Source organism: Rhipicephalus microplus, chromosome 10, assembly GCF_043290135.1.
Source record: "Rhipicephalus microplus isolate Deutch F79 chromosome 10, USDA_Rmic, whole genome shotgun sequence".
Classification (NCBI taxonomy): domain Eukaryota; kingdom Metazoa; phylum Arthropoda; class Arachnida; order Ixodida; family Ixodidae; genus Rhipicephalus; species Rhipicephalus microplus.
Window position 1 is genome coordinate 52,084,707 of NC_134709.1, and position 25,782 is coordinate 52,110,488.

The window sequence follows — 25,782 nt, forward strand, 5'->3', positions numbered from 1 at the left end:
CGCTCGCCAAAAAAACGGTGCACGGCGTACGTGATCAAACTTTGACGGGAATACGAGATAAACGGGACAGAATTTCAAGGCTCGTTCAACCTGTTCGCCGGCTATATAGCGGGCGTCGTCGCCCTTGCAAGGAATACCGCGCGGCAATTCAATTGCGCCGTGATAGGAAGGCACTGAAGTGCGACGGGATTCCAATGCACGACGAGCCTGTTCGTCATTGCAGTTGCCGCTTATACCCTCGCAAAAAGCGGTACAGGATATTTAAGACGAATACCGATGTATATATATAAAGAACAGCAGAAACGCAGCACTTTACTTTACCCCCTCCCCCCCTTTTTTGTAACACGAAAGTGTTTTATGCCGGAGTCCACCACGGCTCCGCTGACGTATTTCCGTCACGGATATGACGTTGTAAAACATATACTAATAAAAAAATCAGGAGAAATAGTTCCGTATCGAGGCATCGAACCATCGGTTTTGCGCTCCTCGGCGTGCGATGGAACCCCTACGCCACTGAGCAAGCCTTCTCCGACATGTTAAACGATTAGCAATTTATATATACCGTACACCATTTCACAGTACTCTGACCTCTGCAACTTCAGCGCGTTTTCGCCATCAGTTGCGAGATGGCGCGACGGGCTGGCGTTGGGCGCGCTCTGAAGGCCGTCGTCTCTCTCGCGTTTCGATAAGTGCCGCCTCCACGAAGCGTGGTCTCTTCCGCGCGGGCGCGTATCAGACACCGTGTTTCGAGATTCGAGACGCCACTGAGGTCACTTCGCTCGCTGCCGCGGCCGCATTTAGAGAAAGAAGCACGCTCCTCACAAGCGAAGAAATAAGAATTGTGACAGTTGTGCACGCTTGTCTTGTGTCAAGTGGCACAATTCTTATTTCTTCGCTTGTGAGCAGCGTGCTTCTTTCGTAAATGCGGCCGCGGCAGCGAGCGAAGTGACCCGTTTCGTGCACCCGCCTTTCTGTTTATACAATGCGCTTTAAGTGTCGAGCTGTGATAGTTGTTATTCCGCGCTCGTCCTGTGAATGCTCATTTCTTGCGCGCTTCCTGCTAGAGGTGCGCGCTACAAGTTTCGAACTGCTTGCCGTTCTTCGCGTGACACTGCAATCTGTTGCTGTCGCAATAATTCCTTCGCCATTGCGGGGGAAACAATGCACAATAAACGCTCTGCTACCTCTGCAACGACACGTTTAACTTCGTTGTTACACCGATTTCCAAAAAATAGGGACCAACCACCTTTTTTTTTTCTTTTTCGCGAGTCCGTGCATCCAATACACATAGCAAGATCAATATCGGCAGTCAAAAATTCAATAGAGGTGAAATCGATAGTCGTATCATTAGGAAGTCCAGAGAAGTTAGCTATAGGAACTCGGAAGGAACGCAACGGGATCTAAGTGACACCTTTCTTTTTTTTTTATCTTTTACACGGTGCTCAACGGCTCACCCCGAGGTCGCGGGTTCGATGCCGGCTGTGCCGGTCGCATTTCGAAGGGGCCAGAATGGTAAGCCCCCCGCGGTGCCCTGTGCGATGCCAGTGCTTGTTAAAGAACACCAGACACTTGAATTGTTTGTGCTTCATCATAATATCATGCTTTGGCACGGTATATCCTGATTATTATTATTATTATTATTATTATTATTATTATTATTATTATTATTATTATTATTATTATTATTATTATTATTATTATTATTTCTGCAGTGCCAACAATATAATAGCCTTCCCCGAGAGCTTGCCTAAAATAACTTACTTAAATGATGGAACCATCTATGACAGAATGATCGACATCTCTCAGTGCGCCTACTAAGTAGTCGTTGAAAGTGTAGCATCGTTCGCTATAGGTGACCTTTGGCAGAGAAAACTGTAAGTGCGGCCTGCAGCGACCGATATTGTCACAACGGCCGACATCTCCATTTCTCCGAAAGTTGTAAACATCGCAATCGCGCACATTCTGACACACACACACACACATACGCGGTATACGGGACCTTGACAACTGCCCGGGTCGGGGACGACGTTCGTGGACTCGATCCAGCGCCGCGCCGGGTTATGAGGTTGCGACAACACGACACATCGCCAGCTTCCCACGAGAAGCTTATGCGCGGCGAGCCGTATTTAGCCCCATACCTTATCTCTCACCGACGAGATGTCTATGTATTGTGGGCATTTGTTGTTTACCCCTTCGTCACATCTGTGGGATGATAATCACCATCATCCGTTTCTCTCTCTGTCTTCGTCGTCACCGTGTGTCGCTTTCATCGTCATCGCGTGCTATAGGTCCGCCCTCTGGACGTTCTTTATTCCGAGGCATTGCTCCGAATAAACGCCGTCTAAACTAAGACGTCGTAATATGCACGCTAGAGGATGGACGAAGACAACCTAAATTACACACAGCTTACCAACCCCTGATTAGAGTTATGATTTTGATTGTTTATTAAGGCTACAGCCTTAAATGCATCATGACACACGAATATTGACCGTCCGCGTCAACGGCGTCAACATTCATGCGAACAAAGAGCGTCAACTTCAACTCTATAGTATCATGATGCCACAGATCGTCAGAATTTGTGGCATCAGCGTAACGTCGCTATGTCGTAATCGTGACATCACCTTACGTGATTACCTCATCGTGTGACGTATACGCTACATGGTGAGGTTACCACATGACGTTGTCCCTTGCTCAAACGTAACCCGGTCACAAGGGCAGTGCAAAGCTAGGTGCGGAAAGTGTGTGATGCCTCCGATTCTGGGTTCCTGGATGCATTGCGCAGTACATTGACTGAGAAAAACGAGACGGTTTTCGCCTGGAGTCATGTGATCAGGAGAAATAGTTATCTTAAGGGGTCGCTTGGGGGGGGGGGGGTCTCTTGAGGGGTTTCTTAGCATGTCACTTAGGCGAGAATGCATAACGGGCCGTGTTAGTTTTGTCTGTGGCAGCGATACAGTCGGAGTCAAAACAACTGCTTTAAGCTCGAGTACGCAAGTTCGACTCTCGGCGCGGCCACGGCGCCCGCATTTTGATGAGGCACAAGGACGAGATCGTTCGCGTAACTGGCTCGCACACGTGACTAGCGAGCACTCAGTTTAGTGTCGCCGTGCCTTACCATGTGGTGGCATTTTGACTGTTCAAGTGCAAGGAAACATACGACGCGCATTTCTTTTAGGGGCGAATCTCCTTAAAGGGGCCCTGCAACACTTGAGCATGGCCAGAAACACTGAGCATGGTCAGAAAACGCTGCCGATCGGTGCTAGAGGCTCCCGACAACACGCGAGCCAAATATTATAGCACAGCACGGGGCCTGGAATTCGCAATAAATGATCAAAGTCAGCTAGAAATTGCTTTCTCTTTTCCCGATAAATCACGTTATATGCCCAAAAATGACACGTCAACGACCCATCTATCAGCCAATGGCTGACTTGAACATGGCGCGCTCGCTCGTTACAGTGGGCTAGCTTTAGTGCAGTGCGATCTTCCAGTGACATTATTTCTTTTCGAAGTACTTACATCCTCTTTTCCGAATATTGATAAGTCTTCCGATAACTATAAATTGACAGTTATAGTTCAAGCCAAGCGATATTAGACATACGTAATAGCGAAGCATGGCTTTTCAAAGGAGAGCCAGTTAGATGTCTGGATAATTAATTGAAACAAATACATTAACTTCGTTGAAATATTTTGAGTAGCCGCAGGGTTTGCTTCTGCGCTTGGCGTAACAGATCTGAACCAAGCACGTCTCTCTTCGTGGCCTCTGTGAAGCGAACGCGAAGTTATCTCGACACTCTACGTAAAGATCGAGTAAGGCGCTCTTTGGCCATCAAATGGCCCTTGCGCCAAAAAAAAAAAAAAACACCATATATCATCAAGATCGAGTAAAAAAAAACAGTCTCTTTGTTCCACAACAATGATCATTTTATTTAGCGTCATGTCCTTGCGTTATCGCCGCGCGCCCGGCACTTCACGGACGACATGCACGTTATCAGTGTGACCAAGCATTCTTGATAGGAAAGTGATAGGCACTGGTGCCCTCTTTGCTAAATCTTTTTTTAGAGTGGAGCTACACGTCATAGCACACGTAACGCCGACGTGCGAGTGTTAATTACTACCTGACTGCCATGCCGAAGATTAGAAGTCGTGCTTAAAAAAGACGGGATATCCACGGAGCGAATGATAAGTGGGGCGAAGCTTCGGAGGGCTTTATCGGTGAATCGTCTGTCTGTCTGTCTGTCTGTCTGTCTGCCTGTCTGTCTGTCTGTCCGTCCGTCCGTCCGTCCGTCCGTCCGTCCGTCCGTCTGTCCGCCCGTCCGTCCGTCTGTCCGCCCGTCCGTCCGTCCGTCCGTCAGTGCGTCCGCCTGTCCGTCTAGTGAACACTCCAAGTACTACCATCTAATTTTATAACATCTCGCATCTTTTCGTCATATACAAGTACCGCCATCTAGTGAACACTCCAAGAACTAAACTAAAAGTGGCACAGCCACCAGGCTGCCGTGGAGGTGGCTGCCTACAACTACATACGTCGAGGACGTACAGGCCCACTCCTTAAGGAGCTTAACCCCTAAAAATTATTATTTTTGTCATGATAGAAAAAAAAAATGTTGGGCGACTTACCACACTAAGCCATTCCCACAGTCCCGTACGTTCGCTCGGGTATGAAAGGCATTGCTGTGCGGTCAGAAAAAGTTGTTAGCGGTTTAGAGCAGTTCATGTGTTCAACTCCAAAAGTGCAGAATGCCGTCCGAGATCATTGACTTCAAATGGGGGCAAGTGTTTCTTAGGAGAAATGTTTGACGTATTGGTACAACGCTGACACCACCATGGGGAAGTGGCGAGCTGTCCATGACACTGCGGATTGTATGTGCTTAATGAACGATTAATTGCTTACGGGTTCTAACACTAAGATGTAATCGTGTGGTTAGAACAAAATTAGATGATTTAGAGTACGATGTATTGTGCTACGGGAGAGCGTTAAACTGTCCCCGTGCAAAGGAGTAATTTGAAGGCTGTCGTTTAGAACGAATGTTTGACGATTTAGAGTACGATGTACTTTACTATGGGAGAGCATTAAGTTGTCCCAAATTACATATAAATACTTTTCATGATCATGACCGGAGAAGCAGCATTCGTAAAAGAAGCAACACAACACACTTGAAAAGGAAGCAGTGATGCCAACCTAACACAAAGTTTGAATGCCAGACTAACCCTCTAAAAATACCTAGATTACAAGGAAGATCCCTATATAATTTTTATCTCATTATTCAGGCTCAATGATTGTAACTAAATTAAGATAGTGTGATCAGTATCAAACTTCTTCTAAATCTTGTTAAAACGTAAAAAGAGCCATAATAGCCACCCTTACCATCTTTTTTCTACTTGTTGTTCTCTGGAGTTGCATATAAACTGCTTGCAGATGGCACAACCTCACAGACAGCTTTTTCTGCCGAGTTCACTTTCCACATGCATTGAAGACATAGATGTGACCATTCCGGTCAACTGTGAGTCTGTAGCACTTTTTTTTGTAGTTTCAACTTCTGAGGTGGCGGTCCATTCTTTATTTTTCACGTTTGTAATCACTGTTGCATTATATTTAGTACATGTACGGGGGCCTTCTTTTACTGGCTGATAGCTATACGCCTTTCGTGTGTACTGTCAGTCAGCTCCCCGTTTGGCCAAATATCTTTCGTCACCTTTGTGCTCTAATGTAAAGAACACAAGGGAAACACCGAAGACACCTGAACAAGTCGTCTTGCTTCATTTCACCACACCGTTTCCGCAATATTGAACCTGCGCCACCTTACCCAACCTAGCTTACTTTCGCTCTGTTCCTCTCTAAGCCTACTGGTTAAGGTCGTGCGAACGAAGACATTGTCGGACAAAGGCACGCAGCTAGCGTAAACACCTGTTTATGTGCACTGCAAGACATTTGTCTTTGTTTCACACAGCAGCAATCACTCAATGCGTTCAATATATGCGCTTGCTTGCTTGACTCTTACGACGACAGTTTTTTAATTTCCCCCCAGTATTGAGCATATTGTCAAGGAGTCGTGACGCTGACAAAGGTAGAGACGACTTGTGCAAATGAGCCCCGCCGTGGTGGTCTAGTGGCTAAGGTACTCGGCTGCTGACCCGCAGGTCGCGGGTTCGAATCCCGGCTGCGGCGGCTGCATTTCCGATGGAGGCGGAAATGCTGTAGGCCCGTGTGCTCAGATTTGGGTGCACGTTAAAGAACCCCAGGTGGTCGAAATTTCCGGAGCCCTCCACTACGGCGTCTCTCATAATCATATCGTGGTTTTGGCACGTTAAACCCAACAAATCAATCAATCAATCAATCAATCGACTTGTGCAAATGAAAAGTGTTTATTTTATTCGTCGAATTTGTGGCCATGCGAAAGAAAAGTCAGATTACAGCAAGACTTCAGCACTGATAACGGCGGGCAGAGCGTCGGCCGTCGATCAACTGACAAGCGACGAATGTGTCGGCATTTATACATTTGTCATCGAACATTCTATAGCGTTATTCGCTAGTGGCGACGTAGGTTCCAGAATAATCTGAAAGGTTCGCGCTTCACGTTTGCGCTGATTGATAATTGATATGTGGGGTTTAACGTCCCAAAACCAGCATATAATTGTGAGAGACGCCGTGGTGGAGGGCTCCGGAAATTTAGACCACCTGGGGTTCTTTAACGTGCACCCAAATCGGAGCACACGGGCCTACAACATTTCCGCCTCCATCGGAAATGCAGCCGCCGCAGCCGGGATTCGATCCCGCGACCTGCGGGTCAGCAGCCGAGTGCCTTAGCCACTAGACCACCGCTGCGGGGCGCGCAGTTTGCGCTGAACATAGTGTAACGGGGCGATTACAGAATTTTAGGAAAGGAACGTGGCAAATATAATGATCGCGCGTTACAGAACCCCTATCCCCTTCAGTTGGCCCAGCATAACACCAAGACTTTCTTAAATAGAAAGAACACGAGAGAAAATGACCAAAATTATTGTTTTTTACAGCCTGCCCAGTCGAAACAGCGTGATCACTAGGTTATGTTTTGATCAGAACACGTAATGTAACATTTACAGAGCATTCCACAATCTTCTGAAGAGGTAGAAGATCCCTAAATCTAGGGATGAATCTCAGTGTGTTTAGCGCAAAACGTTCAACGATTTAGAGTGCTTCGTATTCTATTGTGGGAAAGCATGAAGCCGTCCCTTGGCTACAAGTGGTACATAACTCAGTATATGTTTATAAGAATACTTAACGGCTTGGAGTACTTGGTTCACTACTATGGGCTGCCTACATAAGGCCGTCCCTACCGTAATAGACTTGTGGCAATGCAAAATATATGCTTAGGAATAGTTAACGATTTAGAGTACTAGGTACTCTACTATGGGAGAGCATAAAGCCGTCCCTCAAGATGGACTCGAGATGGACTATGGTACAGTACTTATAGTCAAGTGTTTGAAAGCCACTCGGCAGGGCAACATCAGTTCTTAAGTAGCCGGGACACCTGCTCCGGCTTTTTACGCTCAATTCACTCAGTTTTTCAATTGATATTTGTGCCGAATGCAAAGTCGGTGTAGCTGGGATGATCTTCATCGTACTTGGAGCACGCCCTTTAACCAGCTGTCGTGGATCGCAAAGTCCATTGCTGTTCGGCGCATCACTACACCCCTGACACTCGGACGGCTACGGCAACAACACGCAAGGTCGAATGATAGCCGTTTAGATGCGGAGCATCTCTACGCAAACAGCTGCGCCTTACTCTCTCCACCACCCGTTCGCTCCCCTACCTTACCACTTCTACGCTCTCTCTCTCGCCTCACCGACGCATGGAGCGTCTGCTAAGCTACACTCGCTTCCACCTCTTTCCCCTCTAGGAATTCCTCCCCGATGTTTTTACAGTGCCATTCCGCGTGCGCGCCTTCTCTCTACTACGTTAACCTTCTCTCGCCTTTTAAAACCGCCATTTAAAAACACTCTTGAACTTCCCCGCGATGCTCCGCATCACCCCTTGAAGTGGTGTAATTTTTTCTTACTACCCTTACTACCTAGCTGTGGAGCTGCCGAAAGGGACACCAAAGAGAAGCAACGACTTGGTTTAGATTGACAAACTGCGCTCTGATAATTGTGTAATGCTATATGTTTCACTATCATAAACTCATTATTAGCGGAGAAAATCGAGGTTGAAGTTTCATTTCTGAAATTCTCGCCGAAATTTCCGCGCGTGACGTCGAGAATTTCAAAATGTGTTTTTCGTATTTTTTTAAAGACTTCGTATCTTCTTAAACTTCGCACGCTCTAGGTCTATGGCATCCACAGATGAAAATGTACTTCTTTTTTATTGATTAGAAGCTACGTAGGACCCGGTAGACTCCTTGAATATCTATGATGTCGCGGAGCTTTTGTGCAAGAATGTCGAGGTGGCGTCTCCTACCGTATTTTTTTTTTTCTTTTCCCGCGTGTATTCGCTTGCCGAGCCGCACGTCGTGGTTAGAGGGCTGTATACAATACTGATACGCAAAAAGTTTTGCTCTTGAGTGTCCCTAAAAGCCCACGGTGTAGGTCGAGCAGAAATCCATCATCATCATCATCAACATCCTCATCAGAAACCAGCACGTTCTGCTTATTCTCCAGAACCCGTCGCCGATTTGGCCGGCGTGGAATGCGATAGCTAGGATGGACGAAAGAACGAGCAGATGGAATGAGAGAGCGATAGAACTGGAGAGAAAGAAAGGGATATGGAGGGCAGGAAAATATAAAAAAAAAATAATTATAGAAAAACGACACTACGCACACAAAGACCGACAGCTCTTTGTGTGCGTCGTAAAAGACATGAGATACTGTGAAAGTGATGACACGTGGAAGAGAGAAATCAGAGAGCAACGCTGAAAGAGAGAGAGCGTATAAAGATTGTCTTGTTTCAACGTCCCCATACCGTCATACGATTATGGGCGACGCCGTGGCGGAGGGCTCCGGAAATTTCGACAACCTGGAGTTCTTAAACGTCCACCTAAATCTAAGCACGCGGGCCTGGAGCATTTTCGCCTCCATCAAAAATGCGACCACCGCGGCCGGGATTCGAACCCGTGACCTGCAAGTCAACAGCTGAATGCCTTAGTCACTACACTACCGTGGCACGTGAGAATCGATGATGGATATCCGGCTCGATGTCCTCGTGGTCGGGCAATGTGTGGAATTAGGGAAATCTTGTGAGGGAAAGCGAAAGAAAGAGGGGGTGTGAAATAGGGAGATAGAGACAAAGAGAAGGGAATGATATAGAGAGATATAGGAAAATAAACAGAAACGAAAAGATAGAAAGAGCAGAGAAAGAATTGAAAGCACTCTAGAAGTTACTATTGAAGTGTCACTATACGTAGCCAATCCTCCCTGAATGGGTATGTGCAACAGCCGTGGGAACACAAAACAGGCTAGCCCAGCCGCGCACTTAATTCAGGTGTGGCACTAGTGCGGTGCTGCCCCAATTTTGAGCTGGTTCACGTACACGTGGTCATTCGATGTCTTCGGAGCCGCTAGCACGCACACTAGAATGAATGTTTCCAGGAACTTCCCGCGGGAATCTCCATATAACGAATTTTCGGTTACACCGCAGTAAACTAGTGAGTTTGTGGTGGTTCATACATTTTTTTAACGCACGTTTATAACGAATTTTCGGATATGGCAAAGGTATCTGCGTGCGAGATGTGACTTCGTTATCGTGAGGTTTTCTTGTACGTGTAATGCTTGAATCTCTGGGGTCGTTTGGATGTGTCGGACGCGTTCCGTCGCAAATCAAGTTTCATGCACGTGGCATATCGTGGAGCCATTACGGGGAACCATTCAGAACTCCACTGCACAATCATGTGTATACATACACAAAAAATGCTAACTGCAACGTTGGCAAGCATTGGACGAACACCATTAAGTGAAAGCCACATATTGTCAGCAATGAACGACCAAACAGTGTCAAAAACTGCTACAAAGGCTGTTCTAGACTTTATAAAAAGCACTGGACTAGAAACTAGACTGTAGGGTACTATGCTAAGTGGCTACTGTACATACGCACCACCTCTTCTTGTCCCCATCATCACCCTTCATCCCTCTTTCCTTCCCTTTTCCCTTATCCCCTGTGTAGAGTAGCAGGCTAGAGCGAACTAGCTCAGGCCGAGCTCTCTGCCTTCTAATAAATTCTCACTCACTCAGGTGTGCGACCAATATGCAAATTAATATTAATTTGCGGAGGTTGTTTTTGACACGATGCGCGACGTTTGCGACCCATATGCGTTCAGCGAACTTAACTGTTTGTGTATTTTCGGGCCAGAGTGCGCGAGCTTCCGCGTCTGGCGTTCACATAACCACTGCCGCTTTGTTAGGTTAGATAAGGTTTAGAATAAAGGTCGGGTGAACCGTAGACCTTCAAGCTGCTGTAGAACGGATAGCGCGCGCAGACAGCAGTGCCAGCGAGGAGGACTGTTTTTGGTGCTCGTCCTTCCCGTTGCGAGCCGTTTTTCGGACCGCTGATCGCTTCGCCTGCGCTATAGTTCCTTGATAGGCACATTAGGGCCTCAACGCTAAACGCGTACTATCAAGTGGTGGAGGTGCTGGGTATCGATCCCCGAACATACAAAACCGAAGTGAAGGATAGAATAACGGGCTAAAGACTCAGCGGATAGCGGCCGTTCAGAGCGGCGCCATATATCGCTGTCAGTATTTGGAACTTTGAGGACGCACTATGAACTTGACAGCTTGGCGGTACTGCGCACGTAAAACGACTTCATCTTGATAACCCACGGCGACTGAACTTCGACCGTATCTGATTACCCTACCAAGTTTGAGCAGGGTAGAATGACTATATGTACGCCTCGTAAATGCGGCGAAATCGCGATTAACTGACTCGACGTCAGCCTATTCCCGAAGCTTGCTCAACGCCGTAAGCTTCTACAGGAGTCCATCGGGCGTCCCCTTTCTCTATATAGCCCACAACGGAAGTTTCGCAAGTTTCGCTTACGGGCTGTACGTAATCGCGTGTTGTCTTCGCCTGCTGTCCTGATTAGATGGACGCGCAATCGATAAATACGTACACTAGCTGTCACGTGGTCTTCCTTAAATGGCAGCGGGCATATAGGGATATGCCCGAAGTAGTAAGCGGAAGTAAACAAGAAAACGCGTAAAAAAAAAGAAAAATGGAAGAAGGCGTCTGCTTACGTCATGTCGTCGTCTTCTTCGTCCTCCTCTACGATCGACAGCGGTCTTGACGGTGACTCGTCGCTTTCGTCGTCCGTCGAGTCTCGCTGCATGCTTATTCGGTCCACGAGCGAGGAGGAAAAGGCGAGGTAAACTGTAGGGGCGTCTCCAACCAGCCAGCGTCCGATCTTCCGTTATGGGGGGTCGTTCCGCTTAAGCGAGGGGCTGTGTTATTGCACGCTTGTAAACTGCACTCTTTTTTTTCTCTCCCTCGCTTCTCCTAGCGTTGTTACATTTTACTACTGTACTACAGCTATCTACGGGGTGCACGAATCTGCGATAAGTCTGCAGCCGTTGCTGCGGCTAGCTCGAGTGAGAGCTGCTTGCAGCCTGACCGCTGCCGGCACGCAGTGTACACACGTCGCCGCGACAGTTGCGTGCAGCGGCCGCGCACGCTCCGGAATGCAGACGCTGCAGCGGCCGTTTTCGTGTCTGTCGTTTTTTTTTTTTTTTTTGGACCTATAGCCGACGCGCAAGCGGACGCCACTTGCGGAATTGCACCCTACTGTTTTATCCGAGATTGGAGGCGAATGACGGACACGTGTGTGCGGCTCCCAGCGTTCGTTGCGTGCGCGGGTGTCTCTAAAACTACGTCGTCGAGCCGGCGGGCTTCAGTCTCCACCGCGGCGGAATGTAGTCCCTGCACGGTGAAAAATTAAATTGAATTTCCGTGTTAGTGCGCTTAGCGGGCGCCTTTTCCAAAAAAAAAAAAAGGCTAAAGTTGGCTCACAATGTGCTTTTAAAAAGACAGACTTTTGCGGGATTTTTTTCGTCGGTCTTTTCGTTCGAATCGAGGGGCGGAGTGATACGGTATTTGTGAATGGCGCGAGCGCGCTGCGGCCTCCGCTTGGAGTCGCGCGCTGCACGCAACTGCGTAAATCAACCGCTCCTGTCAAGGCACCCGCTGCGCGTATTATGTTCTCGGCTCGAGCGCGTCTCGCGTTCTCCGTTCGGGACACCTGTGGCGCTGATTCCGCGGAAGGATCCCTTAACCACTCCACGGCTTCTATGATTTCTGTGTATTTGTGAGTGTGTGTGTGTGTGTTTATTGCGCGAGCGGTGCGGCCGGGCACCCTTTCGCGACGCCGCAGAAGTGTATACCCGCCTTTCCTGTTTAATTCGAGACGGCGCGACGTCCGTTCGTTCGTCTCACTTGGCCGCCGTTCGAGGTTGTCGCGTGAGCGGTGAATGGGGCCGCTGTATACACGTGGTATATACCCGCCGCTGCTCGATGCACATCGCGCCGCATGAGCGATGGCGAGCCGCGTTTCCCGCGAAAGTTACTAGAGCAAAATTTCTGCAGCGATATACCTCAGGTGCTTGTCTGTAGTTTTGGATGCATTTGCGACCATGCGCTACTGGAATTCGTCATGTCTCGTTCATTGGCTGTATTTATATGATCCACAATGGCTTAAAAGTGGCGCAGAAAGATGGAGCCAAGAAAGTGAATACGTAAGCGCTGTATGAAGACAAAAAAAAAAAAAGTGAACACCGTTAACGCTTGTGGTGTTCACTTTCTTGTCTTAGTATTTTTGCGCTACTTTTACACCATTCGTGATCAGTACCAACTAGCTCGCGTCTCCGTATTGCTTCACTTTGTATGACAGTTTTTGTTTTTTTTTGTGTAATAATGTATAACAAAGAATGTGTACTACATTTGTTGTTAAACATTGTAGTCCACCGGCCACTAGCCACTTTAGGCTATCGGTTGAAATAGTCCTTATATTTTCGCCATTATTTTTATGAAAATAAGTTGCATTGGTTGATTGAATGATCGATCGATCGATCGATTGATTGATTTTCTAAGCTAACTTCCTAGGGGCAGTGCCCACGTGGGAGAGGCTGCTTCCAAAGCGTGCGCGGCTCCGCCCCCCCCCCCCCCAAGACTAAATAATGTAGAAGGAAGAGATGGAACGTAACTTTATTGCACTTAATAAAAATACAACGCGTAAAACCACCCCTGCCGCTCTCATACTTCCTAACACGCTCGAAAAAAAAACATTTGCGACCTTTGGAGCACCTTTCAGTTTCACACAACTGTCAACTGACTCACTGTTGTTTTGTTTTCACTCGAAAACGAGCTGTGCGCTACGTTTCCATCAAAAATATCGCGTCATGCTGACCGTCCATGGATTGTAACGACAGGACGTGCGACGGGCAGTGAAACATGACTTTCGCCCCCTCCCTTCTCAACTTTATAAAGGAGAACCACGCTGTAAAAAAGCATTATTACACCGTGTGGAGAGCCCTGCGCCCTCGTTTATGCTTTTAGTGTACCTTTGAGGTTGAGAAGGGGCACGTTAGATTATTTTTCGCTACCACGATGAAAAATACACACCAGAGAGTGCATTTTAGTGCGCATAAAAAGTCACATATACCGCAGGGGCGTAGCAATGAACGCGACAGCAACAAATCGGAAGGCCATGCGCAGAACGGCAAGCAGATCGAAATGTGCTCCACGTTTCTCGCGCACAATGACGCACGTGACATACTCACGGGTACAGATAAACGCAAATAAGCGTCTAAGTTGTTACTTCGCTTCGTCTGAAAAGCGCGCCCTTTTCACAAATAGAGACTGCAATGATTGCAGTGATCTTTGTGCGCCCGGTAACTACAATAGAATCGTTCCGGTGAAAGCTCAAGGCCAGCCAAGACTTACGATTGTTCCCACCGTGAGATAAGCGCGCACGCTAGCGTCCTCACAGCTCTCTCTCCGCGGGGCAAACCACGCGTGGGATATGAGAGCGCGCGCCGCCGCACCGTGACCATGTGGCGACGCGCGCTCATTGCGCCATCTCGCTGGTGATGCTGAAAACACGATAGTTCCACCCGAGATGCCCGTCACCAGCAGTAAGTGATAGATATAGCTTGCCGTTTGAACGTTGAATGAGGTGGTCCTTCGTGGCTCAGTGGTTAACGCCGGCCTAGCACTCGTGATTCATTGGTCCCACGTTCGATTCCGCGCGCCGGAGTCTTTTTGTGAATGATTTTTTCTTGCGTTTTCATATATATAGACACGTATACATATACGGCGAGTGACGACGACACCGATGTCGACGCCGGCGGCAAAATACCGCTGAGATTTCTCATATAATTGCTATCGCAATAAAAAAAAATGCAGCTTTGTATTAGTAGTACCAAGCGTGAAGTAAATGCGGAACTGGGCGGCCTGTTTTGTTCCTTTTTAGATGTCTTTCTTCAGCTTTCCTTGTTTTTCCTTTCTTGCGCTTTTCTCTGTTTTTAAAGTATTTTTGCTGTTTATTTCTGCGTATTCAGGTCTCCCTCTCTATTTTTTTCTTTCTAGTTCTCTCTTTCGCTTCTAATTTTATTAAGCTATGCCTTACTCTTTCTTCCTCGATTTCACATTTCTCTTTACGCGCCTTTCTCTTCACCAGTCTCTTGCTACAATTTACTACACTACAGTATACTAAACTATAGAAAGCTATGCTCTGCAAGCATGTCTGTGTAGCCGAGTGGTTACTTTGCTTGCTCTCGCGTCCTGGACACTTAGGTTCGTTTCTTCTCTTTTTCTTTTTGCCAAAAGAATTGTTTATCTTTCTAGCTTTTTTTTTCTCCCTCTCTCTGTACTTGTTTTCGCGCTTATGACATTCATTGCAATCCATGCCGGACTAATCGGCGCGCGTGTTCTGGGAGCGGAGCATGCGGTATACGGAAGAGGTTAAAGAGAGCTCGCGCCGTTTAATGAAAGTGATTATTTTTTGTGAACCCGTCGCGAAGCGACGGCGCGCTGAAACAGCTCCGCCGTTAATACATATACAGTCTACTGAAAGACAACCCTACCAATGTAGATCCGCAAAGGTTTGCATATATGTATATATACCCTACACACGCAGCAGAAAAATGCAGGACACACAGTGAACAAAATGGCGGCCTCACAGATGGCGTGTGCCTTCCTTTTATATATGCATATCCTTGTTTGCATGAACGATGAACCTCGCATGGCAGGCGGATGATAAGGGTATGCGCGCGTGATGTGCTGCGCACAGATAAGCGGCGCTCTTTAATGCTCATAGCCGAGTTTAATGTATACGACGTGTTCGGTGATAACGCGGCGACACTTCCTCCGATTGCGCGCTTCGCCACCCTCTAACCTTGAATGTGTTTTGCGGCTCCGTGTGGCTTGGTGTGGCTTCGTGTCTCATTACGTTATTTCGAGAGGAACATATATATGTGTGTCATGTAAACAAGTAGAGATATTGATGAGCGTCCTCTTCGGTGGTATACAGTGGCTATCGGGTGCACGGCTGCTGAACCGGAGGTCGCGGGTTCGACACGGCTGCACTGGTCGTATTTCGATGGAAATTAAATGGTAGACGCCCGTGTGCCATGGGACGTCATGCACGTTAACACACCGGATGTTCGAAATTTCCGGAGCTCTCCACTTTACGGCGTCAATAATAATCATAGTGTGGTTTTGGGACGCAAAACCACTCATATTATTATTATTATTATTATTATTATTATTATTATTATTATTATTATTATTATTATTATATTGAGTAGTGCTATTGCTAACTTGCACATGACGTCCTGGATGCACACGGCTCCAAACATGGCAGCTTGCCCCGTCCTGGTGGTCCAGTGTCTAAGGTACTCGGCTGCTGACCCGCAGGTCGCGGGATCGAATCCCGGCTGCAGCGCCTGCATTTTCGATGGAGGCGAAAATGATGTAGGCCCATGTGCTCGTATTTGGGTGCACGTTAAAGAACCCCAGTTGGTCGGAATTTCCGGAGCCCTCCACATATACGGTGTCTCTCGTAATCATTTGGGGGTTTCGGGATGTTTAACCCCACATGGCAACCAACCAAACATGACAGCTTAGATGACTTCAAGGTAGTGTATATGGTCACGCGACGATTTAACTGATTCAGTGCGATAACGACGTCGCTAGAACGTTGTTGGGCCTCTGTGACACGAATAACGAAGGAACCGGCATGCGATGAATGCTCTAGCGTGACACCACGAAGTTCGCGTTGATTGGTGCTTCCACGTGGCTGCTTCGGTGACGTCAGTGCATGCCATCCTATATAAGGACTTTTATCTTCTGCAAATGTCTTCAGCCGTCAAGGTAACCCGATCTTTTCACGCGGTTTTTATATGAGGCTTATCAGCTTCAAGAACAGTTTATGATATCTCAGCCTAGTGTCTCAGGCCATTTTATTTCTTTTCTTTTAGTAACAATTATTGTGAGGGACCACGCGTGCGTATTATCAGTGACGTGGCTTTGTTGACGAAAAAGCGGTCCCGGTGTTTTTGAAGATACCCTAATGTGAGGTAGAAGACGATTCTTTGTTGGGGTAAAGTGTGTGTGTGAGTCTTCGGAAAAATGTTACTCTTTATTCGGAGTAGAGTTAGCACGTAGGAGGGTCAATAGGATTAAGAGCTGGGCTAAGGTCCCGACTGATCATTTTACCGTAAGATCAAGTTGCGCAATTTTTAACATGGACAACGGGGATAAAAAGGACACGACACGACTTCTTATCCCTGTTGTCCGTGTTAAAAAGTGGGCCTTACGGCAAAACGTAGGGGTGGGGTGGGGGGTCTGACAATGTGACATCGCCAAAACACCCCCTTTCGTGCAATATAGGGCGCAGTTGCGTTAGGTACTTCATCATCACTTAAAAATAACCGGGAATTAAATGTAAGCGCCAGCTATAAGAGCACACGGATACGAGGCATTCAAAATTCGATTTTTCTATCGTTTTTTAATACCCTCTACGCTTTATACACATTTGAAGTCGTCCACTAAATGTACGAGACGCATGTTTTAGAGAAAGATGGAATGACGCGATACATTGGGAGCGCACGTGTTTCATTTTATTTCATTTCATTTTTAATCTTTGAAGACCCCACTTAAGGGGTATTACAAAAGGGGTGGATCCACATATGTGAAAAATAAAAGCCATGTTTTAATACATTGTAAAGTAATCTGTTAATGTGGTAAAAAAATGTGGAAGGACAGGTTATGGCTGTGATGTCATTTCTAAAGCCGCATTCAAACATTTGTGGCCCGTACAACTTTCATCATCCACGCGTCTCTTGTTAACAAGAAAGAGAGAGAGAGATTGACTTTATTTAAACATATCCTGAGGAGGCCGAAAAAGGGCCATTCCGACCCTTAATTCAACCTGGAGGCTCCATCCAGGATGTCGCTGGCAGCCGAAGGCTTGTAGCGATGTCCCGGGCCCTCTGGACCGCCTGTAGTTGCAGCTTGTATTGATTGCTCTTGAGGGCTTCCTGCCAAGCCTCTTGGGTATTCAGTTGTGCTGCGCTGTGGGTAGGGCACAGCCAGAGCATGTGTTCAAAATTGCAATAGGGATGGTTGCAAAGGGAGCATGTGGGTGGTGTGTCGGGGTCGACTCTGTGTAAGGTGGATGGTGTTATGTACGTACGTGTTTGCAATCTACTGAGAGTTAGAGCTTGTGCTTTGTTAAGTTTTGGGTGCGGTGCTGAGAAGGCACGTCTTTGTCCCCGGTAATGTGAAGTGATCTCGTGATATGTGAGTGCTTTGTCCTGGCTGCAGAGATTCTCGTACCGCTCACTCATCGAGGGGTCGTTGTCCGCGGCGCGGCGTGTGAGCTCACGCACCAGGCGGTTGACCTCTTCGTTGGGATTGCAGTGGTCGAGTCCCGTTAACTGTCCCATGTGGGCTGGGAACCAGGATACGTAGATTTGAGCTTTCTCTTCCTTAACAAGGGTTTCTTTGCTCTCGTACTCTCTTATTGCGTTGACGGTGAGTTTTCCTGTGCTTCTAGCTACTAGGCCAGCCGCGAACGTTCGTGCCGCCGTCTTAGAGTCTGTGTATATTGCAAAGTAACTTCTTGTTAACAATAAGTTACTCTGCTACAGGAGGAATTGACGCTCATTGATAGGGAATTCTTGTTCTATTAACTTTTGTTGCCTGTGTGTGTGTGTGTGAGGGGGGGGGGAGGGCTTGATAATGATGGTGATGATAATAGTATTAATAGCTTGCATTTACCGTGCCAAAACTGTGATGTGATTGAGAGATGCCGTAGTGGAGGGCTCCAAAAATTTCGACCACATATATAGGGCTCTTTAACGTGCAGTGACATCGCACAGTACAGAGGCGTCTGCACGCGACCGCGCTATATATCGTTTACCTTGGAGGCACACTACTTGAAGCACACTACTCGCGTTTGTCTAATTACCTACTGTATGATTAAGCAATCAACTTCAGTTAATTTATGCGCAGAGAAACGGCGTAAGCCAAAAAGTAAAAAAAAATGCAGGTCGTTCTGAAAAGCTATCGATCCAATTTTACCTTGCCACATTACATGCTTCTTGCTCTTCTTTTTTTTTCATGCTTGAAATAAAACTCGCGGGACTCAAAAAAGAGAGAGAGAGAGAGAAAGGGGGGGGGGGGGTGCTCGAATAACCGTGCTGGCTGCTGGCTTCGCGTGGCGTTAATGATGTACTTGTGGAATTAGCCGAAATTAAAAACAAAAAAAAAAGGTCGACCTTGTTCAAGCGACAGCCACAACCTTGCCTTGACTCTATCCGTGGCTTACGTTGGCGGTTGCATCCTTTAAAAGTTTTGGCACAAGTGAAACGTGGGACGACCGGTACGCATCATGTAGACCGGCTCTGTTAGGAAAGACTGGTTTCTCTCACATTTGCACTGTGGTTCGTCCTCCACAGCACCGACGAGTTCTTGAGCAGGCTCGCATCTGGAATGCGGTTGACATCGCGTCTACGCGAACTTATACAACCAGGTACAAAGCTTTCGGCTCGCCTTCATCTAGATGGGAAAGAAAAAACGCGCGAAAAAGCTGTGTCGTGTCTGGAGCGGCTGCAGGCGCGCGTCTCTGTGTATGTGGAAGAACCAGTTCTCGCGTTTAATTTTCTCGCACGGTTCTCGTCAAGGCGGCAGTCTCGTGCAGCCCGAATGGAAGCATGGCAGCCCTGCTGGCATGCATGAATAATTTCTCTCGATCCAGACACGGAAGCGGCTTGTGCACGCGGGTGTTTATATATGCATGCAGCACGCTCACGTTTTGTAGGCAGGCAACGAAAAAGCAGCAAAATAATGGAGACGTCGTGAGAGAGGAAACAAAGAGACGCGTTTTTTTTTTGCTCATTGTTGGCGCTGCGAAAGTGGATAGAGCACAGAGCGCTCATAGGCGTCTATACCGATGAGGCGGGTACGAAATTGCGCGCGTGCGGGAGCGAGATCGTGATACTGCATACGTTGGCGCGGTAATTCGTTATAACGAGATTGATCGACATGCCGAGAAAGCGTCGTAGCGGCTGCCTCATAACCTCACGGCTGTTGTGTGTCTGTTGGTTGAAAGAGAAAAGAATGCAGACGCTTTTGAATGTAATGATAGCGCGGAATCAAACTGTTTTGACCGCTTGATTCGTTATAAAGAGATGACCGATATACCGGCGTGTGGCGTCATGGCTGTGATTTCAACTCGTGACAGCTTCTCGTTGTATAGGGCTTAAAGGGGGTTGGAAGGTTACGCAGGCCGGTCTTTTGGTTATAGGGCTGTCTGAGGCGATATCTGATAATCTACTAACTCCCTTGCCCGTGTGCCTGCAAGTAGTTCGTTATAACAAAATCGCCAATGGAGGGAAAAACCGCCGTGACACTACCCACCCACCGGCAGCTTGTCCGCTAATCGCATGTGGCGCTCACGTTCGATTATGCGTGCGTGCACGCTCACCGACCCGCCGGAGCTCGGCTGCCCGGCGCGCGTGTGCGGACGATTCGTTATAACTAAATAACCGTTATAACAAAACAAGCGTTATAACGAAATAGTGAAATGCGTCGTGACTACCTTGTCGCTTCTGTTGATGAGTCGGAAGCGGTTGGATGTCTTTTGACTGTGCGGCCTGTAAGTGCATTTCACGGCGAGACGGTGAGCGATTCGTTCACTGCTAGCCGGCGAGTGATTTCTTACAACGTGGTAACGAATATATCGAAAAGCATCGTGATTATACCCTGTCAAGGCTTGTCTATGAGCAGTAGACGCTGCTCAAAGAATGCAGAGCATGTGCTTGATTATGCTGCTTGTCGTGTGCTATGCGCCCGCTGAGTCGGCGCGCTGGCTGTTTTGCGCGCTTCTTCGTTATAACGAGACGATCGGCGTTATAGCAGAAGGCGTCGTGACTACCGTCACGCGGCTGGCTGTCCACGCCTCACAGACGGTTGCAACTCGTTACGCAGGACATCTTTGATGGTTTTGGTTGGCATTTAGCTTGATTGAGTATATCCTTTGAGACGAGATCCTTTGAGACGAGCCATCCGCGGTGTTGCAGTAACAACCAGATCCGTAAACTCAGGAACATCGGCGTGTGTAGGGTTTACCCATAACGATGGGATGGGGGCTAAGGTTTTTATCACAGCCCTTCCCCTTTCCCTTTCACCCGTTAGGAAAGTCCGGGAGACGTGCTTAAAATTGATGAAAAAGAAGTACAAAATAGAGTGATGTACCTTTCACAATGGCCTACAGCTCTGATCGCAAGGGCCTACCGGGTTCACAATTGCGTATACTTCTGATCAAAGTGGACCTCCGATTCTTTCAGCCTACTTGGAGGCCAGGAGCACCTTTGCCGACACGATGTTTGGCTTTCGCCCGCATCTGTCGGCGCAGGACGTCCTGCTCCAGCTTCAACACGATATCATAGAGCCGACTACTATGCGCCATAACGATAAAGCCGTGCTCGCTCTCGATCTCCGCGGGGCGTTCGACAACGTCAAACACAGCACTATACTCACTAACCTGTCTACCACAAACTGCGGGCAGAAGACTTTCAACTACATTCGCGCCTTTCTATCACACCGCACCGCCTTCATTCGCCTTAATTCTACCGAACACGGCCCGTACTTATTAGGCACGCGGGGTACACCTCAAGGGGCAGTCCTGTCTCCTCTGCTTTTTAACCTGGCGATGATGAACCTCCCCTCTCTTCTAAGCGAGGTCGAGGGAATACAACACGCACTATATGCGGACGATATCACAATTTGGACCAACACCGGCTCCTTAGCGCAAATCGAAGAACGCCTGCAAAAGGCTGCCCTTCTGGTGGACACCTATGCAGGTTCATGCGGCCTGGAGTGCTCTCCAGCTAAATCGGCTCTTCTTTCAGTCTCTCCGCTACCGCCGCCTCAAATTTTTCTTCCGTCCGGGCCCGTCCCGTCAGTGCAAAATATTCGGGTTCTTGGCCTTCACCTCACATCGTCCTTGGATCCAAAGGGCACAATATCAGGCCTCAGACGCACCAGCGAACAGGTGAGCCGCATGATACGGCGAGTTTCTACCAAGCGCGGCGGCCTCCGCGGGTCTCAGTCCCTCCGATTGGCCCACGCGTTTGTGACCAGTCGCGTCCTCTACGCCTTGGCGCTCTGGACCTACCTATTGCAACTTCCAACAGCCGATTCACGGCTCTGGGGGTACACAACACCTTTGCAGAGATGCGCGAAGCTCATCGCGTTAACCAAATCAATCGACTGTCGCAGACGCCTTCAGGGCGCCGTCTTCTACACAGACTTGGCCTTAACCCGATATCTGACCAAGACCCTCTGCAGCCGATACCAGAGCTCTGGCGTCAAAAGCTATGGGTGGAACCTCTACCCCGTAATATGAACCCTGACCTCCATCCTGGCCGTAGGCTAGCACGCGCCGCGGCCCTTCATACGCGACACTCCGATCGTCCTGGTGTTTTCTACGTGGACGTCTCGGGTCCCTCCCCCTCGGGTCACTTCACGGCTGCCGTGATTACAGAGGGCAAACACGTAGATGGCCTCTCCTTTCGAGCAGACACAGTAACGCACGCTGAAGAGGTTGCCATAGCTTTGGCCGCCTCTCACCCTGCCTCACGCACCATCCTGACGGACTCGCGCTCGGCCTGTTCTCAGTACCTTCAGGGTTCCATTGCTCCGCTGGCGGCTAGCCTACTACAGGCAGCCTCTTGGCGCTTTAACCCTCATCCCATTCGTATAGTGTGGACCCCAGGCCACTCGGGCCTGCCCGGCAACGAGGCGGCAAATGCCGCTGCCCGCGCTTCTTCTGTCCGGGCCGTTGCCCCTCCATGTCCCTAGACGGAATCTGGCAATACCAACCTGACGCGCTTTCGCGAAATTTTGGCTTATTACCGGGCTTCGCGCCGCCTCTACCCGGACCCCGCACGCGGTTTGGAGAAAGCGGACGAACGACTGCTACGCCGCCTGCAGACGAACACTTTTATTAGTCCGGCGGTCGCCACGCACTTTTTGCCGGAAATCAATGGCACCTGCTCGACCTGTCATGTGCTCGCCGACACATATCACGTCGTAGCATCGTGCCCAGTTAATCCCGTCCCTTTCTCATCCCCTTTTCCTATCCCAACTAGAGAGGCTTGGGAGGAGCACCTGCTCGGCTGCTCTACCTTGGCTGCACAACGCTCCTTGGTGGAGCGCGCACGGGCAGCTTCCAGCTCCACTGGCGTCCCGGAATAGGGTCTTGCCACTCTAGCACGCCGATGGGCCACGTCGGCACTCTCTAGTAAACTTTTTCTGAAATAAATGTTTTTTACCACCTACCACCACCTCCGATTCCTGACTTTCAGGCGGTCTCTTCGGAGATCATTGAACTCTTCTGAGAGTCGTGTGACCCACAAGGGAGTTAATGTTCTCCCCTAAGGGAGTCATATGCGCAATTAACTGAGGACTAACCGAAAGAAGCCACCTGTACTTTTTTTAAGTGAGCTGAAGTAAGCCTATGGTCTGTGCAACGCGAGTTTGGGCCTCTTAGTAAAATGTCCGCCGTGGTGGTGTGATCGTTACGATCGTCAGCTGTTTACACGAAGGTTGTAGGTTCGATTCCAGTCGCGGCGGTCGCACGCATTTCGATAGAGGCGAAATGGTATAGACGCCCGTGTATGCCGTTCAATGCCGGTGTATACGCTAAAGCGAACTCCAGGCGGTCCAAATTTTCGAAGCCCTCCCTCCACTGTGGCGTGCTGTATGGTCATATCGTGGTTTCGGCGCGTGAAACGTCTAGATACTGCCATTATTCGCGAGTGCCCGAAACTCTAAACGCGATATTTTGTTGTAAATATGCCATTGACCGACACCAAATCGAGAGAGAGAGAAAGAAAGAGAGAGCGCTCGCTACGTTACCAATCATTGAACATAAAACTATATTTCTCTATGGTTTCTCGAGAGAGGATATTCAGGTGACAACCACGTTTGCTGTTTTACTTGGCATGCCTGTTCACAGGCGAGAGGAAAGAGCGCTAGGTGTATTTCTGCAGCGTGTCCGCTACGAGCGCAAGTGTAATGTGCTCTCGTTTTTTAGGGGCGAAGCTCCTTAGGGCGTGGGCTGTGCGTCCCCTGTATGTAGCCACCTCTAGTTTAGTTCTTGCAGTGTTCACTAGATGGCGGTACCGTCCCCTGTATGTAGCCACCTCTAGTTTAGTTCTTGCAGTGTTCACTAGATGGCGGTACCGTCTCCTGTATGTAGCCACCTTTCGTTTAGTTCTTGTAGTGTTTACTAGATGGTGGTACTTGTAGCTGATGATGAAAAGATGCAAGATGTTACAAACTAGAAAGCGGTACTTGTAGTTGATGAAAGACACGAGATCTTATAAAATAGGAATGATGTCACATATGGCGCGTGTCATTGGTTGAAGGCAATCTTTCGATTTAGTGCGGCGACGTACGCTAGGGGGAGCGATGTAATAAAATCGAGTGGGCAAAATGTACAGAGGATTCATGGTTTACCAGGTTTACCTCCGGAGCTTCGCCCACTCATCATCATTCACTTCGTGGATATGGCGGCACTTTTTTTATTTGTTTTTGTGATACAAGAAGTGCGAGTTTTTTTTGTTTATCATTTCTTTTTCCTATTCGAACTTCCGAGATCATGATGGATACCTTCGTATTATCGAAAAAAAAAACAGTTGTTCGCAGCTCAGACGCGCGCACGCTGGGCTTGTGTAGAGGAAATAAAAAAAAATCTCCGGCATCAAATGAAGTAAGCCTGTGTGTAACAAAGAGAGGGTGGTTGGAAATCACTGGGAGACGTCTTCGTGCTGCAATATGGGCATAACATAGCCTGACGATGATAATACCATATTGACATTGTCTTCCATTTCAACTTACATATTTGAACCATGATGACTCAATTAGGGCGGCAGCCCCATGTATTTCACAACTCAATCAATTTTTGACATTTCCCGACCCAGACCTGGCTGTGCTTCGCGACACGTAACGAAGGATCGGAAGTCACGTGATGATCAAGCGAATGTGCGTGTTGCGTCGACGTACCGAAAATTATATAACCTTAATGTCGCATAACGTCACTTTGTGTTGTCACGGATCGCCGAAATTTGTGACGTCATGACATCTCTCTTTTTAAGACAGAGCTCGATGCAGGCCCGTAACAATTTTTTATCCGGGGGTAGGGGGTGTGTGTTGTTCGCGGCTTTGAAATAACTTTTTTTTTATTATTTGTTCTCGGTAAAACACCCTTTTCCATCCTAAGTCAGGATAGGCGGGGGGCTATAGGTACCACATTTGGCTAAGGACCTGGCTTGATGCTTATGTACATGTGTTAATAGAATGATTTGGCATTCGGAAATACCGACGAAATACACGGCAAGAGCTTCTACTTCACCCCAAGTTCGTCATGTGGATCAATGCAATCTGTTCAAAAGACAGCGATGGCTGCTTACTTTTTTTTCTCTCTCCGTTTTCTTCTTTGCAACGCCACTGTATGTGGCGCCGTCTTCGAAGGGTTCCTTCCCGGCGTGCATGTTTCTTAACGGCACGATCTTATCAGCGAGGACAGAGCGGTTACCTTGAAAGGCCGACGGTCGCCAACGGTATTGTGAGCTCGCGTAGTATACCTTGCACCGTGTATGCGACAGCGCGAAAAAAAAACATAAACGAGAAAAGTAACGGCAATTCGGGTGTGGTCGCGACACTCCTGGATTACCACACCCGGGGTCATTTGAGTTGCCCATTGTGTCGCTCGCATGGCCGTTTGCTTCCAATTCTTTCCCCTCTTATCCTCTTTTCTTTTGCCCCGCCGCGGTGGTCTAGTGGCTAAGGTACTCGGCTGCTGACCCGCAGGTCGCGGGTTCAAATCCCGGCTGCGGCGGCTGCATTTCCGATGGAGGCGAAGATGCTGTCAACACGTGTGCTCTGATTTGAGTGCACGTTAAAGAACCCCAGGTGGTCTAAATTTCCGGAGCCCTTTACTACGGCGTCTCTCATAATCATATGGTGGTTCTGGGACGTTAAACCCCACAATCTATCTATCTATCTATCTATCTATCTATCTATCTATCTATCTATCTATCTATCTATCTATCTATCTATCTATCTATCTATCTGTCTGTCTGTCTGTCTGTCTGTCTGTCTATCTATCTATCTATCTATCTATCTATCTGTCTGTCTGTCTGTCTGTCTGTCTGTTTTCCTTTTCAGCGCATGAGGTGTGGACCGGTAAGAGGCACAATATGCATTTACCCCTTCTGAAGAACAGAGCTAAGAGTGCATGTTAATAACA

The 25,782-nt window shown here is 48.2% G+C and overlaps 2 protein-coding genes across 4 annotated transcripts in view; one reads left to right on the forward strand and one right to left on the reverse strand.

Annotated features, from left to right (window-relative positions):
* The window catches only part of Cdc50 (cell cycle control protein 50A), a 69,253-nt gene extending 57,897 nt beyond the window's left edge, over positions 1–11,356 (reverse strand). The window contains exon 1 of one of the 2 annotated variants that reach the window (XM_037432156.2): positions 11,204–11,352. In XM_037432156.2, the coding sequence (XP_037288053.2) occupies positions 11,204–11,295 (92 nt within the window). In that variant the 5' untranslated portion in view covers positions 11,296–11,352. Of the gene's footprint in view, positions 1–11,203 lie in introns of both variants that reach the window. The other variant, XM_075875651.1, reaches the window with a different exon arrangement.
* Positions 1–25,782, forward strand: part of mmy (UDP-N-acetylglucosamine pyrophosphorylase mmy) — a 91,148-nt gene that overhangs the window by 17,364 nt on the left and 48,002 nt on the right. The window lies entirely within an intron of this gene.